The sequence below is a fragment of the Heteronotia binoei genome, chromosome 7, assembly GCF_032191835.1.
Source record: "Heteronotia binoei isolate CCM8104 ecotype False Entrance Well chromosome 7, APGP_CSIRO_Hbin_v1, whole genome shotgun sequence".
NCBI lineage: Eukaryota > Metazoa > Chordata > Lepidosauria > Squamata > Gekkonidae > Heteronotia > Heteronotia binoei.
Window position 1 is genome coordinate 113665178 of NC_083229.1, and position 20715 is coordinate 113685892.

The window sequence follows — 20715 nt, forward strand, 5'->3', positions numbered from 1 at the left end:
GGAAGCAGAATAGCTCCCTCCGGGAGTTGGCAACCCAACGGGTCTGCAAGGCAAAGCAAGTCAGTTCTGCTACAATAATACTTCCTGAAGAACATGCAAGATAATTTTTAAAGCAATTTTCTGTTCATTACTTTAGGGATTTAGAAACACAGGTAATTTTACTTCCCTATTCTTACAGTTAAACTTACCGTAATGTCTTGTCTGTTCCTACTGACAAAGCCAACTTTCCAGAAGGATGAACAGAAAGAGATGTTGTATGTCCCCTAACAAAAAGGGAAACATTAGTCATAATCATTGATTCCCATGGACACATCAAATAACATGTTCATTCACAATAAAAATTAGATGATATTGTATTTATACTCTACCCTTCACACTGAATCTCACAGTGGCTTACAATCTCCTTTACCTTCCTCCCCCACAACAGACACCCTGTGAGGTAGGTGGGGTTGAGAGAGTTCTCACAGAAGCTGCCCTTTCAAGGACAGCTCTGCAAGAGCTATGGCTGACCCAAGGCCATTCCAGCAGCTGCAAGTGGAGCAGTGGGGAATCAAACCTGGTTCTCCCAGAAAAGAGTCTGCACACTTACACCACTACACCAAACTGGCTCTCCCTGGGAAGATTTGCCCGTCTCTCTGTTGTTTTCTTTACAATTATTTTATTATTAAACATGCTTACAGCTTATTTGGAAAAAGTGGTGCAGATATATATATATTTTTAAAAAGAAAATAACACTTACTTGTGTGCTTTAATGGATTTCAGGCATTCCCAGTTTTTGGTGTTCCAAATGCATATCAAGCCATCTTCAGCGCCACTCAGTAAGTGTGTGCTGCCATAGAATTCCAAGCAGGTGATGGTGCCTGAAGATCAAAACAATCAGCTCTCTTTAATACACTCCAGACATTTCAAAGATAAATATATCAGGTATTTTCAAAATGCTCAGTTATGTTCAACAGCAGATTATGTACTTGTGTGTGCGTGCACAAATGTGCATACACTAACTAACCTTTAGAAAATTTGATTCGCAAATTCTAAATATTGCTTATGTTAATTTCACTGGAACCCACAGAGTTTATTTCTGAATACTTCATTAAGAACTGGAAATAAATAATTGAGGAGGAGATTGGATTAATACCCCATCCTTTGCTAACCAAGGGAGTCTCAGAGCTGCTTACAAATCCCCTTTCCCTTCCCCTCCCCACAGAAGAAACCCTGTGAGGTAGGTGGAACTTGAGCAGAACCGCTTTGAGAGAACTTGTGGCTGACCCAAGGTCAAATCAGCAGCTGCCTGTGAAGGAGTAGGGAATCAAACCTGGTTCTCCCAGAGAAGAGTCCACCCACCAAAAGGAGATTCTATGTGCTGAATTACAGCCAATACACTGGCTGTTGCTGTATGCATGATCCTGCTATGTAATTTCTGCAGTGTTTAATGTGTCATGTTAACGCTTATGCTTTGTTTCAGCTCAGTTTCAGATTCCTACTTGATTTCAGATTCATATCCTAGTCATTGTGCAGTTTCCTGGATGTCTCATCCTGTTGACTTTATTGACTTGAACTATATAATCTGCCTTGAATTTCAGTGTGAAACGTGGACTGTAAATAAATAAAAACAGAGTTCCACAGTGTGCACACAAGAGCTCCATTCTGAACTGGCTCCTGCATTTGCTTTAATGGAAATTATTATTTGAATTTATATAGTCTGCCATTCTCACTGGGACTAAAGGCAGGTTACAAGTATGTATTAATAAGACAAAATAATGCAGCTGAGGTTGGCAATAATGGTTCCCTTCTCCACTTGAAATAAATGGAAAAGTCGGAGGTGTTTCAAATGCACACAAGTAGTTTCATATATATAATAATAAGCTGGATCATGGTCAACTAATTCAAGAAGGACCACCTCACCATTGTGTTGCAGCAAGGCCCCATGTTCTACTCTCTTCTTCATGTTGTAGATTTGTATAGTTTCATCTCTGCTGCCAGTGATGACATACGTGTCATTCACAGCAATTGCTGACAATGAAGCATTGTGAGCGTGGTGGGTGAAATCAGGAGAGACTGCCCAGTTCAGAAACTAAAACATAAAACAAAACAAACCTTTCATAATATTTTAACCCTGCAGGAGTGCCACTGGCCCAGAGCTCACCTTTGGCCAGGAAGCAATGGTGTAGATTGGGGATCCACAACCCTTTTCAACCTGTAAGCATCTTTGGAATTCTAACACAACGTGGTATGCAGAGCCAGCCACAAAACAGCTGCCACAGCTTATCTTCAGTCACACCATGAAGATTCCTCCACTGTGAAGCAGCTCTGCCAAAGCAATATTTTTAAACATCTGCGCAGCCCATCAAATCTCCAATGGTTCATCATAAAAAATGCTGTGCAAAAGCCCACCTGGTCCTGCCTATTTCCTAGGAACACTTGGTGGTGCCAAGAAAGGGGCTGGTGGGCATCACAGCGCCCACAGACACCATGTTGGAGACCCATGGTGTAGACCAGGGTGGCTAAACTTGCTTAATGTAAGAGCCACATAGAATAAACATCAGATGTTTGAGAGCTGCAAGACATGAACATCAGATGTTCATGAACATCAGGCACACTAATACTTTTTTTTAAAAAAAAATCTTAAAACATGCTTAAACTATTAGCATTTCTACCATGGGATCCAGGGAACTGGGCAAAGGAAGCTCTGGCTCTTTCCTTCCTTCCCCAGGGAGAGAGGCTTGGCTCAGTAGCTCTGCTGTGCAACTGAGAGAGCATGGAAAACAAGCTCTGCCTTTCCCCCTTCCTCCCCAATGGAGGAACCTCAGCCAATGGAGAAAATAGAGGTTTTGCTCTGAGGTTCCTGTACAATTGAGTAAACCTGGCAAAGCAAGCTGTGATACAGAAGGAAGCAAGAGAGGAAGGAAGCAGAGAAGAGCCAGTTGCTCAGGGGCCTGATAGGAACCTTCTGGGGGCCTGATTCGGCCCCCATGCTGCATGTTTGACACCCCTGGGTTACACTGAGAGTGTGACTATGTCAGCATATGCTTGCTGCTTGGTAAGACATCAGGCTGGAGTCAGATGCCAGTGATCTGTGACAGTTCATGACAGCTTCCCTTATCTGGTTCATACCGGTTCTGTCCAGAGTATTGTGCCTATGCAAGATGACTTAGCACTGAGTGCTGATTGGTGCTTCTGTATTGCTGCAATGTATATAACTGTGAATAGACTGCACTGTTCATCTCTGCTCTCAATCGTGTTGTCTGGCAAAGAACTTTGTCAGTGTATACCAGCATAACTGTAAACTTGTAAATAAATGTAAACTGTTAGCGCAAGTCAGAGTGCCACAGTTGCTTTCTATTATTAAGCCTCGCAAGTCCAGGGCATACCTGCATATACGCCAACAGACTAACCCAAAATCACCCACTGACTGTTCCTAGCAACATGGGGATTTGTACTTGTTTCTCCCAGAGGCTAGTCCACGCATATAAACACTATACCATTTTGACTCTATTTTGATCATAACTGGTGTACAGGGAGGATCTTGGGATATGAGTTGAAGAAAGCAGCAGAGACTTTTCTGTTGGGATTACAGATGGAAAAATTTCCAAAAGAAGATAGAACTTTGATCTGGTACTTGCTTTCAGCGGCTAGAACACTATATGCGCAGTTATGGAAGCAGGAAAAAATACCAGAAAAATGGGATTGGATTGTTAAAGTTTTATCATGGAGTGAGATGGACAAATTAACAAGAATTTTAAGAGACTATGATTTGGAAGTGTATAGAAAGGAGTGGAAGAGGTTTAGATGCTATGTAGAAAAAGAATGGAATGTAAAAGGACATTGGACAATTTTTTAATAATGATTAAGTATTAGAAAAATGTAGAATATGATTTTAAGTTTAAAGTTTTTATAGTTAAGGGTACCCCTAACAGTTAATTTTAAGTATATAATTTCAGTGGGAGTCAAGTAATGGAGGGAGGGGGGATTAGAAAATAACATATGGGATAGAGAAAAAGAGGATTTAAATTGATATTGTTACCATGTGTTATCAATAAAATTGTTTTGACACAAATAACTGGTGTACAGGGCACTCATGAAAAAACAAACCATTGTGCACTAGAATGGATCGTTTTATTTCCTACAGCAAAGATCTTTAGTTCAAGAGGGTGGTTAAAAAAAAGTGACCTATGACAAAGCTGCACCTGGGTTCCTAAGTGTTCCCCATTTCTCTAAAAGTACATTGGGTTCCAGCTATCGGTTGGAAAGACCTGAAGATTTGAGGTGGAGCCAGGGGAGGGACCTCAAAAGCTCAATGCCATCAGAGAGGCCACTCTCTGAAGTGGCTGTCTCCTCCAGAGGGAACTATCTCTGTAGTGTAGAAATCAATTGTAATACAAAGGCTTTTTTAAAAAACAGGAACACAATTCTGGCTGACTTGGCATCAGGGGTGTGTGGCCTAGTATGCAAATGAGTTTCTGCTGGGCTTTTCCTACCAAAACAAAGTCCTATGTAAAACCAGCTCTCCAGCCCCACCTGGCAATCCTAGTAGCACAGTATGTCCCGTAACCCATTTTCCAAAGCTTAAACCTTCTCATGTACTTGGAAGAGTCATGACATCTCACCCAACATGCTCTAATGAGGTCTGCTTCACACAGGCAATTTTGAAAAGGGAACTGTAATTTAAAATAAAGGACTTTAGAGTACCTTAGCATAAAATTAACAGGGTGTGTTAAATAGAAAAACAAAGTACAAAAATACAGATCGTGCATGAACAACTGTGTCCAACCCTGTCAGAACAAGGGCACCTAGATTTATGGTGGAAAAGGAGTCAAAGGTAACCCTTGATTAAAACAAAAAAGAAAACTGATTTAACATTTTCTCCCCAGTGGATATAACACAGGTTTTGGTCTTTCTGCACTAGGGATGTTTGGGGTTTTTTTCATAGTGTTGACTGAATTCTGTAGTCCTAGTCCTTTGCTTATTAAATGTCTCTTCATATTGTTAGTATCAAATTACACAATTTCTGCACCACAAATATAATAAGTAAATAAAATAAATAATATTGGCTGCAACTTAAGAATATTCTGTCATTAGTACTTTGAATGACATCATGTCCAAAACAATTAAAAAGCTGTGTCTGTGCAACAGCTTGAGCCTATACATGTTTACAGAGGCGAGGCCAAAAGGCAACACAGGTGGAGACCATATAACTCTGCACACAGCATCTACACATGAAACATTAGCCTTTGTAGCCTAGGTAGGCATGCTCCCATTATATACATAGCCATCCAGTTTAAACAAGATGCTGGAGTTTTGCAACATTGCATGGCTGGGTTCTTCCTTACCAGCAGATCCCTGATCCATTTGGGTCCAAGTCCCACTGCAGGCTTACTCCCACATTGCAGTTTTAGCCTTCCAGTCAGATCTTGAATGGGATTTATTATGTTTCATCTCACAAAAATCCTGTTCTCTTATGCATCTAATAAACTGAGCCCCCCACCCACACTGATCCAGGTGTACTTGTCTGTCAGAGATTCATGTATGTGTGTTAAGTACCCTCAAGCTACTTCTGACTTGTGGAGCTCCAGAAAGGCTGTACCTGCATTCATGCTCTTACTGTCCAAATCACCACTTGCCATGGCCTGTGCATATTTAAAACTCCAGGTCTCACAGGGCTCTGGCTAGGTCTTTCAAGAGGCATGAACAAACTGTAGTAATTCTGCCATGCACCTGGACTGCATCTCACTTGGGTTTGGAATACACAGGCAACCAAATGAGGTAAAACAGACAGTACCACTTGATAGAACTCATGACAGGGTTACCAGATGCCCTCTTTTTAGAAGACATGTCCTTTTTCTTTGGTGTCCATCCTCTTTTGGACTTTTTATTTAAAAAAATGATGAAAATGTCCTCTTTTGAGGTTGGAAGGTCAGGGATATTCCTAGTTAGTAGAAATTATCACCGTTTAAATAGTAGGGATATTTAAAATGAGATTTGTCATTGTGATCACTTGTTTGAAGTAGTCGGGAAATACGTCCGCTTTCTTGCTTTTCAAAATATGGAAACCCCAACTTATGAGGGCAACTGTTTTGAAAACACTAACACAGGTATGGCCAAACTGCAGCTCGGGAGCCACATCTGGCTCTTTCACACATATTGTGTGGCTCTTGAAGCCCCCACTACCCCGTCAGCCAGTTTGGAGAAGGCATTTCTCACTTCTCCAAGCCAGCTGGTGGCTTGATGAATGTGTACCACACAAACTGTGGCTCAGTCCCTAAGAGATACATGCAGAGCTCCTGGAAAAGGAATTCTATTTGCAGCTGTTAGACTAAAAATGTTGCAGACGCTGTGTGTTTTCCACAAATGCATTTAAAGTTGCTTTCTTTCCATCTCTCTCTTCCCCATCCATTTGCCTTCCTTCTTGCGGCTCTCTAACACCCGATGTTCACATTTTGCAGCTCTCAAACATGACATTTATTCTATGTGATTTTTACGTTAACCAGCTTTGGCCACCCCTGTACTTTTGTTTTAAAGATTAATAACCAGAAATAAGTTACAGAATAGTGCAAAGTAGAATATTAATACTTATATATATACACACACAAGACCGCCTAAACACAACACAGATGATAATGGTACATAGTAGGATTCTAGAGCTGCTTAATAAATAAGATAAGCATTCAGATTCCATAGAAAACTCATCTGTGAAGATATGCTGTCAAATACAAAACAATTTGTAATAACTCAATATTAAACTACTAAATGCAAAATTAAACACCTGTACTAACACAATCCCCACAGGTAGAAAACTAGCACAGCAACAACGTTATTGGGATAGAACGCCCTCTCCCGTACGTGCTACTTTTTAACTTGTGAGGATGATGGGGGGGAAGGGGGAGTTGTCTCTTTCAAAAACACCATTCCCCTCCACTTATTGCCAGCGGCAGCCGCGCTGCCATCCGCCCCAGCGACGATCCAGGCCTCCCAAGTCGGCGCTTCTCCCGCCCCTCCTCAGACTAACGCGCAGGGCGGGGTTGCCCGCTGGAGGGTGCCGCAGAGGCTTCTGGGGGAAAAGGGCTTTCGACGAAGCCAGAGCGGACGAGGCAGCGGTTTGTCCGGCTCTCGCGCACGTTGCCAGCGCGCGCCCTCGGAACGCACCGAGGGGGTGCCACGTGCGGCCCCTGAGGTAAGCTCGCCTAGCGCTCGACCCCCGCTTTCTTTACACCCCCTTCCTCTCTTTTAAATTATAAATTACCTCATTCGGCTGTACGGCGAACCCGAATAGAACCTGTTCGTAGCAGCCCGCTATCAACTCCATAGCTCGGCCTTGAGGCGGCGCCTCAATCCTGTAGGGGTCCTTCGGTCTCCTGATCCATGGCGGAGTTATCCCCCCCCCTCCTTTTTTCGTAGCACAGCAGGGTGTCTACTTCATTGCCTGAGTCGGGGGCTGCTGTCTCATCCCGCCGCCGCGTCTCGCTTAGGTAATCGAATCGCGTTCTCTCTCTTTTCGCTCTTCGGACGTGTCGAGTTTGGAGGGATCGGTTGTTAAACCAAACAGGCAGTCTCTTAGTCACCTTCTCAGGCGGAAGTCCCTTCGAGGAGAAGGAGGAAGGCGGTGGGGGGAGGGAAGGAGCGCGACGAGATCCGAACGGGCTCCTTATGGCGGCGTTCGCGAGCGCAGGAGACGTTAGTGACGGCGGGTTTGGCGGCGGAGGGGGCGGTGGATGAGAAAAGGGGCCTTTATTTCCCCCTTAGTGGACTGGGGGGGGGCGGAGAATCCCTCGCTTTGCCCTTTTAACCGAAAGAGGCTCTCCCCCCCCCCCACTCCGGGAAGGCCTTGGCGCGCGCTGAAGCCTCCCCAGGCTTCGGCGCCTCATGGCTGCAATCCTCCAGGCAGACACCGTTAGCCGCAGGCAGGGATGGCCAAACTGGCTCGGGAGCCACATGTGGCTCTTCTGAACATATTTTGTGGCTCTTGAAGCCTCCACTGGCCCTTTATATACATGAAGTAGATACTATTGTGTGATAAATAGAGTTGCGTATGCACTATATGTGTAAAGGCATTATTATTATCCGATGATTGATATTGAGATATCCCACTGGCCTGTTGGCTGGGTTGGAGAATGCATTTATCTCTTAAAATTACTTCTCCGTGTCAAGCTTTCTGGTAGCTTGAAGAATGCATTTAATGTTGAAGTTGCTTTCTGTCTGCCTCTCTCCCTCCCGATCTGTCTTCTTTCCTTCCCTCTGTCCCTCAAACATCTGACCTTCATGTCTTGAGGCTCTCAAACATCTGACATTTATTCTGCGTGGCTCTTAAGTTAAGCAAGTTTGGCCACCCCTGCCTCGAATGCGGTTGTTAAAGGTTCCCGATGGGCGAATTTGAAGGAAGTTCGGCCTTAGTAACAGCCCAAGAACAAAAGCCGTGTTAATCCTATTAGGAAGAGCAGCCGATATAACAGCAGCTTGCACACTACACGGTGTTATTTTTGGTTCCTCTTAATAAAGGGATTACTGGACTTCGTTTTTGGATTTTACTGTGGAATTAGGGAGGCAACTGTATAGATAGAGGATAGATTGGTGATAGGTGGAGCTAGCTAGCAGTAGTACCAGTTTTCTTTTTCTTTTTTTCTTTCCCGATATAATCTTTTATCATTTTAACAAGTAGTACAATATATGCTTTATTGGTTGCAGTTAGCAATCAAAATTGTAACTAACAAACAATGAGAGTAATTGCAGTATTTACATTCGTTTTTTCTTTTTGGAACAGTATTAAGTTTCTATAAGATAATGCTGCTGGTGTATAACATCATATAAATCTTGGTCTATCTGCATTATAGATATTAAAATATTTTTTAAAAAAATACCATGCTATATAAAAATGTTAACATCTATTACAATTAATATCATTATTAGTGGTGTTTACCAGTTGTTTTCTAATGGTTTTGTCATGGATTAAAAAATGTGTTTTTAAAAAGAGTGTTTTGGAAGTCTCCGTGCATTTTACTTGTGAATAAATCAGGGTAGACTGAAGCTGGCATGTTGAACCTAATGTTTAGGGGGAGAAATCAGAGATAACAGGATAAAAATTAAGGCAACTGAAGTGCAAATAGAAAGTCAAAGGCATTGAAGAATTTCTATAAAATTGTTTTTTAATACAATTTTAGATAAAGGTAAAATTTTAGTGTGGAAGTGGAAAGCTTGGAAAAGAGATGGGGGTTATATTAAACAGGTTTGCTTTTTCCCACTTGAGTGAATATTTTTAGGTTCTACTTAGCTTTTTATTGGCATTTGGTTAACAATATGGCATTTTTACTAGTATATATTTATGTGATATCAACAATGCTTTCATGTCAGAACTGCAATTTGGGCAAGTAATTTAATCACTATGCAATTATAATACCCCTATATTTTTATACCTGTTACTGAAAAAGAAAAATCCAGGTGTACAGCCATGTTGGTCTGAAGAAACAGCAAAGTTCAGTGGCACCTTTAACACCAACAAAGTTTAATTCAAAGTATGAGCTTTCATGTGTGTTCACAAGTGCATGCAAAACCTCATACCTTGAATAAAACTTTGTTGGTGTTAAAGGCGCCACTGGACTCTAACTTTGCTCTACTGAAAAAGAAAAGTAGTTTAGGAGTATCGAAACAATCTGATCTACTAAATTAAAAGATTTTATCAGCAGCCCAAAGTGTATGCCGAAAGTGGGTTATCCAAATGAATCATGAATTTGGTTAAGTACTCTGTGGTTTGAAAAATTCTGTGGAAGTAATCAGTATCCATAAGGCTGATACAGTTTCAAATGATTCTATTGTCTGTGTAACAGAAGGGTCCAGTGCTCAAAAAAGTAAAATCTTCACATATATGAGGCTCTAAATTCATTCCCTAGGATCTCCAGTTAAAGCTTCTCATGTTGCAATGCTGGAAGTAACATATGGTAGTAGTTATGTTTATATCCTGCTTGAAAGTTCTGATGAGTTTTCATAGAACTCCTTATCTGTACCCACGGCTCACTAATGCTAGAGTATTGGCTGATCTCTCAGATCAGATTACAAAGATCAGTATAAATCTTTAGGTAGAGCGTTGAAGACCCAAAGAGATGAGAGGGTGGTGGGTGTGGATTTTTCTCAGGCCATTATGTTTCTCGGCTGATGACTGATTTTATTCTGGTGTGGTCTGCTTTATTAAAAGCAAGAATGCCTCTTATTATGAAAAAACACTTCTTATGCAGACCCTCTTAAGCCATAACTAATCTGTTAGTACACTCTTCAGTAATAAGAACATAAGAAATGCCTTGATGGATCAGAACAGGGTCTTCGCAGGAATCCTAGCAACCAGAAGATGCTAGGTGCTCCACTAAAAACTGGTCCATAATCTTCTGCCTGTCCCTGCTATAAAGAGTTTCAGGAAAATGTGTTTACTTGCCCATTAGTCTTCACAGTAGAACAACTATTGAAGCATGGTGTTTAAAAGGAGAAACTTAGTTTACTTGAGTGTCTTATGTTACAGTACACAGACACTTATTACCAGCAATCAAATAGCAATATAAGTTGTACTGTTATAAATGATTATTTGTTTGATCTGATTTTCATTTTATTTGTGTTGCAGTGAAAACAGCTCATTGAACAATCTTAGAGGGGAAAATATCAAGATACTGTAACCACAAATACACTGCATCACATCTTGTTCTGGTACTCATCATCTTCTGAGGCCACTGTTTGGCGGTTTTTGTAATGTGCAGTGACTGGTAAGTTGCATAAACAGCAAAAAGTGAAATTCAATCTGAAGACGTAGCTGCTGAATAAGTCTTTTTTTTTTTTAAATAATGATTATGTGTCTGGCAGTATCTTAAAAATGGAGCAGTACACTAGCTCCACTTACATATGTTTTACCAGAGCTAATAAAAAATTTTACTTTAGAAACAGAACAGCCACCATGTTGGTTCATAATAATGGTCTCTGGCATGGTGGTAACAGCTGGCTTTATTGCATTGGCATGATAATATAACAGATTGTGGTAAAGCAGTTGTGTTCCATCTGTGATTCAACCAGGCTTTTTGTTGTTGTTGATGACATCTCGGTATAGTGATAGAGACCTGCAGAATGATTGCATTATACTAGTTTTTGAATAATTAAAAGAAATATAGTAATTGGCTCTCTTACAGAACAACTTTATTTCTTTGACAGCTGGCTAAATTTAAGAAACTATCACAGTAGATGCATGACTAGATTAAAACAGCTTAGTGGAGTCATTTTTCTCTCGCTTTTCAGTAGCACAGTCTCTACTGTTTATGCAGATGATGTATTATGTAAGATGAGCCAAAATAATACTGAAAAACTGGCAAGACCGTTGAATGATATAAGCCCTGCCATCACACATGACAGTGTTTGCTAATAAATGGAAATGCCCATCTGTAGCAGGAGTGAAGGAATCAGCTCTGGCCATGCCAGCTGGTGCCATAGGAATTGCCATTCTGGCAGTAGCCTGTTCCTGCTTCATACCTATACGTGAATGACTTTTTAGAGATGAATCATTAGAAATCAGACAAAATGTTCCATCATCAAAAGAGAATCTGGGAAAGGTGGCATGATGAGATTGTCGGAACAAATTTCTTGTGAAATACAGAAAACACAGTAATGGGAGGACATGCGGGGCAATTCTAATGTATCAATATGTGATTCTGACAAAGTATGTCATAAGAAGAGCCAGCATGGTGCAGTGGTTAAGGATTTCGGAGAATGAGGTTCAGATCCCGACTGTACCATGGAAACTCACTGAGTGACCTTTGACCAGTCTCAGCCTGACTACTTCACATGTTTTTGTGGGGGTAAAATGGAGGAGAGAATTATGTAAGTTGCTTTTGGTCACCATTGGAGAGAAAGTTAAGTGTAAATGAAGTAAATAATGAGCTACCAAAGGCAGGCTTTTGCAAATTGTAAATGAAAATTTTGCACAGGGTCTCTCAAGCTTGTTTAAGAGCTTGTAGGTATTAGAGTATTAGATTTAAGCATGTCTTTGTCTGTCTTTCATGAAAACTTTTTTTCCCTTTTCTAAAAAAGAGTACTAGAAAGGAAAGCTGCTGGAGTTACTCTTCCCGTGAAGATACCTTTTAACAATGGCTAGCCAGGTAAGATCATTTGGTGAGAATGAACCCACTGTTTTAACTCCCGGGGAGGAGGGACGTAACCAGGCCCAGAGCTGTTGGTAAATGTATGGGTGAGGGGTGAGGGTTACCCTAGGCTTTCCCCAGGTACATTTCTCTCTCCTGCTGTGGAAGTTTGGGGTGAGGGTGCGGGGGGGGGGTGTCATGAGGCATTGCTTCCTGCACTGTTTAAAAGTGAGTTCTTGTGGTGGGACTTTCCTATAACACTCAGTATTTAGGGTACTAGACGGTGCACTAGAAGTGAAATGCCACTATTCATGTAAGTAATGAAAATGTTGTTTCTATATCCCTAAGGCGAGGGATATTACTTGTGCTACCTTGGCTACTGCCTCCTCCCTCCCTTTTCCTACAACAGCCTCTGCTGGTTTAATCTTTCTTCCTTTTTGAATGCAACAATTTTTTTTGCGTGTTGCTCTCTTGAAAACTGAACAAGAATTCCCCATGGCTCTGTCCTGCCCCTGATAGTTGCCCTGAAGTAACGATTTGCAGCTTGGGCAGCCTTCTTGGAGAAGAAGGACCTCTTGCTTGCAAGGAGCCCTTCTTCTCCAAGAAGGCTGCCCAAGCTCATGCGGGCAAAAATTTGTGCTCTGGCTCTGCCTCTCATTGATAGGGGGTGTCTTTGTGCTACTGTGTCTCTGAGCAAGTCTCAGGACGCTTAAGCAGGGCCCCCATTGTTAAAGCAACTCCTAAACCATGAAGCTTGGTCAGCCTCTAATGGTGAACTTTTTTTTAAATTAAGGAAACCGAGGGAGTCAAAACGTTGGCGTGAAAAGCAGTCACTCCTTTAGCCAGCTTGACAAAGTCAGGGGAATATGGCTTTTCATACAATCCTTTGGCTCTGTTATTTTTGCCAGGCATTTTCCCCAGAGGCTGCTTTCCCTCATGGGAGGCGGAGGGAGAGATGGGACCCCAGGCTTCTGTCAAGGGAAAGGTGAATATGGGGAAATCACCGAGGTGGTGATCGGGAGAGGGAGGGAGGCATTTAATTGTGATGAAATACTGTATAACTGTTTTTCATTCTAGCAGGATACAGTGGGAAAGGCCAAAAAAGAAAGCCTGCCTCTGTGGTGGAGATCCCCCCACAAAAAACGGAAGAAAAAGAGTAAAGCAAGAGCAGGAAGACCAGATTTTACTAGTATTCCAAGCAGGTGAAGAAACCTTGAAAAACTGACAAGAAAAAAAGCTGGCTCTTGTCCATATAATAATCTCTAAATCAAATAGTGACAAAATTAATCCAAAACAACACATTGGGTTACTCTGAAAAATCCTTTTGTAAAGTTTTATGAATAGAATAAGTAGCTGAATCTAAAATATAAGTCTGACAGAGCTGCTGAATATATTTAGTAACTTTCGAAAGCTCAGTCGATTCAAATGTGATCTAAAATAATCAGGCGAGAGGCTTCAATAGCGAATGGCTCCTGGACTGTTGGAAGAATACTGTACTCCACACGAAGAAGGATGCATCTGATGGTAGACATCCAGAACTTACAAGAGCTTTCTATCCTCTTGGGTTGATCACTGCTTCCCAGAAGGTTTTCTGATTATGCCTTCCTCTGTGTCAATATGTGCTTTGAACTCTTAATTTTTAAGATGGCTAGGTTTTCCCATGTGCAGTGTCATATCTACTTCACCTTGGACATCTTAGCACCTCCTGGCTATACTACACACACTGCCACATGATAATTATTATTATTACCTTGGAGGAGATACACTGAAAACAACAGTAGCCATGCCAGAGTCTAGGAAGTAAAGAAACATACTTCAGCAACAGAAAATAGTTGCTTACACAGCTGGGATCAGTATTGGGTTTCCACCAATATTCACATGTTATATTTCCCTCCACCCTTCAGTTCCCCAAATCAGCTTGATTTTTAATATTGCCACAGAATAAAATGCAGTCTTGTCTGTGATTAGAGCAAAACTAGTTATGAAAAAATAGTTAAATATTTCAGTTTGTCTCTATTCTTTTAAATTACCATAATTTCTAGAAGCTTTTAACTACTGAAATATATGAACAGAATGTATGTGCTAAAAATATTAACATTTTATTTTGTTTTGACATTTATTGATAGGAAAGGTTGCTGACGAGCTGCTTTTAAAGAAAGTATTCTCCTTTGCTTGAAGCAACTAACACTTCAGTGTTTTGGAGAGTTGCTATTTGAATCAGATGTGTAATTGTTGGTTTATTGATAGTTCTGTTAAATTCCATCTCCTATTCTTGCTTTGATTTCAGAAAAAAAATAATTGGAAAATAGAGATGGATTCTAAGACTGGGTGCAGCAAAGTCATAGAAGTTGGGTCTACAGCATATCAGTCCTCTGCATTCATAACTCACCTAGCAGTGTGCTGAGAGCTAGGGTGAACAGGTTGCATCATACCAAAGATGCCTCTAAACCAAAGTACTTTAAATTATTCCTATAACACTCTAATGGAAGAAACAGCAAACAGCTAGGACTGTTAGCTGATCTGGGGAAAAACGACTTCTAATTTTATGGGTTCTCTCCCTCAAAGTTCAATCAATCAATCAATCAATCAAAGTTATGTTTATGGTGACCATGATTTTTAGTAGGCAGCAAAGCCATGTTTTGATAACTAGTAGTAAAGAAAAAATGTTGCACATTGTTTCTTTGCAGATTGCTGTCAGAAATCACAGAGAAAGCACAGATGGCAAAGTGAGTTTGGTGACTACTTAAGCTTAGACTAACTTTGTTCAGTGACATTCAGTAGGACTAAACAGATTAAAACAACATTTGTGGCTTGGGTGTTTAGTTGGTGATGGTAGCTCGTACTGAGGCAATGGCCCTCTTACAATTTGGTCCAGAATAGATTTTCTGAACGAGTGGTTTGAGGATTGTGGCTCAAACATGATCAAAGACAGTGTTTTCTTCTGTGCATGGTGCCAGTGAAAGCACCATGGACAAGGACAAACAAGTATTGGCTGGATAAAATCTAGGTAGGTATATGAGTGGTTGACTACGGAAGGTAACCTAGTGGATACAGGGCCCAGAGGGTTATATTACAGCAAGACTGATGTGTGTATGTTTCCCTCTCTTCCCTCTAGGCCAGAATTTCCTAGACAAGAATTTGTTAGGGCAGAATTTACCAGACCAGAATTTGCAATATTTGTAGGAGAGATAACTCCTGAAGTGGATGATTTCTTGCTCTATGACTACTTTTTCAAGAGGTATCCATCCTGTGTAGACTGTAAAGTGGCCACAGATCTGCTAGGATACTCCAGGTAATTATTCAAAATTTTGAAATACTGATAGTTGAAACTGGTATACAACTGGGGTTCCCTGAATATGCCATAGTGAGTCTTTATATCATGGTTTAAGACTACACAAGGGTGATTGAAGGTAATTGGACTAGCAGTGTTTCCTTTTGTCTTGGCTTCAAGTCTTGTGACTCAGTAGAAAAAAACACAACAGGACCACATAAGTCCATAGCTGGGCTGAAGGATTTTGTCAAACACACCTTTGTTGGTCCCAGCATGGCTGGTTGAGGAGGAGTTCAATGTGTTATGAAATAGGAAAAGAGAGAGCATAGATAGGATCCCATTCAATCTGTACCAATTAAAGCCTAAAACTTGAGGTTTGTGGGTTAGCATCTTAGAATTGATACTTTGCAACTGCTTACTACTGTATAAAGAAACCAACGTGAACGTTTGGGAACTCTACTAAGGTACTGATTTTTATAAAGTCACAGTGCTATCCTGCAGACACTTTTCTGGGAGTAAGCCCCATTGAACACACTTGAGAAGGATACTGAGTAGACCTGCTTAGAATTACTCTCCTGATAACCTTGTCCTAAATGTGCCAGTGAGCAGAAAGTTCTCAGGAAGCATTGTGAAACATAACGATAGATAGATGCAGGTCTGTTAAATTCCATCTCCTGAAGCAATAGAACTAAGTAGGAGTCCAGTGGCACCTTTAAGACCAACAAAGTTTTATTCAGAATTCTCTGTTGGTGTTAAAGGTGCTACTGGACCCGTACTTCGATATAATAATAGATGTTCAGGTACTGTTTGTTAGGGCTGAGGTATTAGGCTTGCATTGCATTTTTGCAGGCCTCAGTGTGACTTCAGAGGAAAGATGTAGATGTAGAGTTGAAACATGTTCACATTTAGGTAACAGATTCTTGGGCTGTTTTTGGTAGTCACTAAAGATCCTGCATTGGACAAATTGAATTTAATGAGGAAAAGGGGAAAGCATGGTAACCAGTACTAAATTCAAGAAGCGGGAAAAATATAAGAGGTACAGTTTTAGTATATTAGGGCACAGTTGCACTTCATTGGACATTTACCATTGTGCCACTGACAAATGTTTAGAGTGTTGTGTCATGCCACCAGGTACTATTTCTAGTTCTGGTATCAGTAGGCAACCATCAGTGCAATCCTAAGAGCATTTTCCTGGGAGTAAGCCCCATTGAATAGACCTTAGTGGAATGTTGAGTTGACCTGTTCAGGATTGCTCTCAGAATCACTGCAGAAAGTACAGTAATTTAGTGGGTCAATATTTCTGTAGGTCATGCTGGTATAGCTTTTGAGGAGTAAATCTGAGTACGATCTGCCAGTTCTTTTTACTGTTCAGATGTTGGTTTAAAAAGGCAAGAAAACAAATGGTAAGCTTGATCTGCTAGTATGTTAAACTTGATGGTAAGTTAATGTATTATATTTTTGCTGGCTTTAACTCAATTGTTTGTCAATGGTCTAGGGGCTATGGCTTTGTCAGGTTTTCTGATGAAGGTGACATGATGAGAGCCTTGCAAGATTGTCAAAATGCGCCTGGTCTAGGTGGGAAACGAATCCGGTTGACTTTAGGAATTTCTAAAAGGTAATGAACTGTAAGCTCCCCATAAATTGTAAGATCTTCCCATTTGTATCAGGTTACTTTTCATGTTTGTTCTGCCACTTCTAAAACTTAAAATGTCTCACTAGTAAAGGATGATGGTACTTGAATTTCCTCTTTTTGTTTTTTTGTTGATCTGGTGGAAAAGCCTCATGCTTTAAATTGATACGTTTGTGCCCAGTAAGTCCTAGCTGATGCTATAATCTGAATGGCCACAACTCAACACAGATAATTTCCATGTTACATATAGGAAATAGGGGAAATAGTGATGCGCTGCCTCATCAAAGACATTAATTAAGTGGTAGAAAAGAGTTTCCTTGTGTCTCTTGCCATGAATAGAGAACCTTTGGATGGGATGGACATGCACAGTGTGCATGCTGAGGAGGAGACAGAAGCGCTTGGAGTCTTTTATTTCTGCTTTTCTCTAACGCTCAATATGTGAAGTTTGAAACTGATCCTGGTCCTTTAGCCAGTTCTATGCATGTGCCAAGAACTTGAGTGGGGACAGTGTGACAGTAATTACTACTAAGGTTGACTATTCAGTCAAGTAGATCAAGGTGGGCAGTCTTGTTGGTCTGAAGCAACAGAACAAAGTTGGGAATCCAGTGGCACCTTTAGGACCAACAAAGTTTGTTGGCCTTAAAGGTGCTACTGGACTCCAGCTTTGTTCTGTGAAGCCAAGTGAGAACTTGCAAATCCACTTCTGAGTGGCAGTTAATCATAAACATGGATATTTACCATTTCAGGGGAAACAGTGATAATGAGTCCTTGTTTCTTGAAAAATCTGGATGCTAAGTTGGTAGTCAGTGTCTTCCTTGAGAAATTCTAACTTGCCTTTTCCATCCTGTGTTTCAGATTGAAAGCAGAATTTCAGCGGTACCAGCCTTACAGCTACAATGACTATTACCAAGACTATCAGAATTACTATCGGCAGTATAATTATGATAGAAACGAACGCTATGAACGCTTTGATCGCTATGAACGCTTTGATCGCTTCGAACGAGGTAACCGTTTTGGTGAACGTTTTGGTGACCGCTACCCTGAGCAGTTTAGTGACCGTTTTCCTGAACGTTATGCTGACCGCTTTGGTCCCCGTTTTGGTGACCGCTACGGTGACTACCCAGAATACGGTGACTATCCTGAATATGGAGACTATGCCGATTATGGAGACTACAACTACAGTTATGCCTCTTATGAAAGGATGCAACAGACTGGAAATATGGGACAGCAATCTATGAATCCAGCTGTATTTCAGGTAATCACACATTTAAAATCAAAGGTAATTTTCAGGGCCTAGGTAGGGAGGCTGGTTGTCGGTGTTAAAACATGACCAGTGGCTGTTTTTTAATGTTTACATTAAAGTCTGTGCTAACATTTTAAAGGGACAAACAGAAATGACACTGGGATCTAGAGTTTGTGTCTTTTTAAAATCATCATAATAATGTAACGTCCTTCTGGCCTGATCTTCTGAATTTTTGTCTGGAATTAAGACTTGGGATTTAGTGCCAAGTAAACGTGCATAGAATTAGCTAAATCACTTAGTTGCGTAGAATTATAGTCACACTTAAATAAACATTTTTAAGTAAACATTTAATGCAGGTAAGCCTTTTCAGGAGTAATGTTCCTGAACTATTGGGCTCTGTGTGTATTTTATTCTTAACAATAAGAGATTCCAAATGCAACTCAGTGTGATTTAGATCATAAGATATGTAACAGCTCAAAAGAAGAAGAGCCCATTGATCTAGATCTTCCTTTTAAAATTAGCAGGATTGTTAAAAAAGAAAAGTGACCTGTTTTTGTGCTTCTTTCAGGAGACTTCTGCAATGGTTATGAATGATGATTTAATAACAGAAGGTAATTTTTTAAAAATATGAATAGTGCATCTGTGGAACTTTCTGCTCAATGGTGTTGAATTAGGGGCACCTACTGGAAAATAGTAGCTTCTTTTGCTGCCAGATAGCCAAGTCAGTGTTATATGAAGATTAGCAAAGGTGGACATATTAAGAATAAGATGAGGGTGTATAATGTATGATTGCAGAATATGTATTAAACATAGTATAGAAATTAACATTAATATAACATTGAAATACTATTTTAGCTTAGTTGCTCCATCCATTTTCCTGTGCTCAGTGCACAATTTTTCCATTAATCTACAAGTTTTCCACATTTAAGGGTCAGTGTAAAAAATGGCCAGAAAACCATATCCTTAGCTCCCCTAGCAGATCTTATCTCTTTTGAACTGAAGTTCAGTACACCCTAAAGACAACTACTTTTGGTACCTAGGTAAATTTCAGAGATAAACTATTTGCTGCTTTTAAGAAATGTTTCTTGGTAAGTATTTTTGGTGCATACTTGAATCGCTTGTGGATAGTGTCAAGAAAAGCCAGTGTATTCCTGGGGATGGTTCAAAAAACATTAAAGGCACGTTAAGAGGTAGAAGACAGCTGCTTTTCCCTTGAATTTTTTTTTTAAAAACCTTTGTAATTTGGGGTTTGATAAGTAATGTACATAGAGCTAGGCCAGCTCTTCGTTATGAAGGTACAAAGTATTTTAGCCTTTCTCAATTTAAACTGTTGTATATTTAAAAATATTTACTATTTTTTGAAAAATAAAATACTCAGGCCTTGGGCTTTCCTTAGTATAGCAGGTTTCTTAATAGGTATTTACCTGCTTTTTTTTTTTAACAGATCCACAGCTCCATGTAGATGTTCACAGAATGAACAGAGAATTTATGGTGAGAAGTGAAGAACTCTTTGACACACTTATGAGCTGTCATTGGCAGCCTTTGGATACAGTCACATCTGAGATCCCTACTGCTTTCTAAAAGTGTCTTATGTTAACACCATAGCATGATCGTTACGAGGAAGGTGCTAAATTTACATTTCTTTGACATTACTTTAGATTCTAAGTTTTAAAGCACAGTGATGGATTTTTTTTGCTATGCTTTGATGGCCTTTGTAATTTTTGTTCATCACTCAGTATCTTGAAATCATGTAAATATTCTAGAAATGTAAAGAGTTGCAAAGTCTGAAACTAGACTTGTCTATGTAAATAATAAAACTTTGTTTCTGCAAACATGTCATTTGGAATCTCTTCTCACTTTTCTTGTAAAATACACAGTTACTTACGCAATCACAGTTATCAGATTCATGATACAATCCTCAAGTTTTTCCAGGTTGACTCCATAGCAAGTAGTATTCAAGAGTAAAGTATGGAACTAAATATCTGTTTTGGGACGACAGAAAGTAGCATGCACTAATAATCCTACAGAACACAGCATGGCAAGTTTACAACAGGAAGTGGAACCCCAAGTACTTAGAGAGGGCATGTCATTTTCTTCCCTGGCACTAATTCCTCTTTTCCCTTTTTGAAAGCATCCATAGCCTCTCTCCTTCCCACCCACTAGCCAGGCTATGTTTATCTGCACTCTAGCATCCTGTCCTCTAGAAAAGTCTGGCCCAGCTGTGAGTACCAGCTGCCTGGTTGAGCCAAGCTAAATGGGGCTAGCCAGGCTGGACCAAGTTGAATGATATGGAAGATGCAAGGGGTGGGGGGACAACACTTTCCCCTATAGCTCCCTCCCCAAATGATTTCTTCTGTCTGTTCTCCTGGCAACCCCTGTATATTCACCTTTCACTTTCCTATTCTTTTTCCCACCCACCACCTAAGGACTAAACCATGCTGGCTTTTGTGGGGTGGGTGCTGTTAAAACAGTAGCA

At 40.5% G+C, this 20715-nt stretch overlaps 2 protein-coding genes across 12 annotated transcripts in view; one reads left to right on the top strand and one right to left on the bottom strand.

Moving 5' to 3' along the window:
* The window catches only part of PAK1IP1 (PAK1 interacting protein 1), a 22726-nt gene extending 14978 nt beyond the window's left edge, over positions 1-7748 (bottom strand). Inside the window, exons 1-4 of the mRNA XM_060244229.1 lie at positions 7238-7748; positions 1903-2071; positions 740-860; positions 189-263 (exon numbers count right to left, since the gene is read on the bottom strand). Coding sequence (XP_060100212.1) covers positions 189-263; positions 740-860; positions 1903-2071; positions 7238-7300 — 428 coding nt within the window. The 5' untranslated portion in view covers positions 7301-7748. The remainder of the gene's footprint in view (positions 1-188; positions 264-739; positions 861-1902; positions 2072-7237) is intronic.
* Positions 7033-20071, top strand: LOC132575450 (tRNA selenocysteine 1-associated protein 1-like). 11 transcript variants are annotated; one of them, XM_060244241.1, is made up of 10 exons: positions 7033-7168; positions 10595-10733; positions 12046-12113; positions 13004-13080; positions 14783-14821; positions 15211-15387; positions 16862-16981; positions 17852-18251; positions 18808-18850; positions 19684-20071. In XM_060244241.1, exons 3-10 carry the CDS (start codon positions 12102-12104, stop codon positions 19818-19820), a joined length of 1005 nt encoding a protein of 334 aa, XP_060100224.1. In that variant the 5' UTR covers positions 7033-7168; positions 10595-10733; positions 12046-12101; the 3' UTR covers positions 19821-20071. The 11 variants fall into 11 exon arrangements, with proteins under 11 accessions (XP_060100224.1, XP_060100217.1, XP_060100219.1 ...); XM_060244234.1 differs by lacking the exon at positions 13004-13080 and adding an exon at positions 13173-13297; XM_060244236.1 differs by lacking the exon at positions 13004-13080 and adding an exon at positions 13176-13297.
* The last annotated feature ends 644 nt before the right edge of the window (positions 20072-20715 follow it).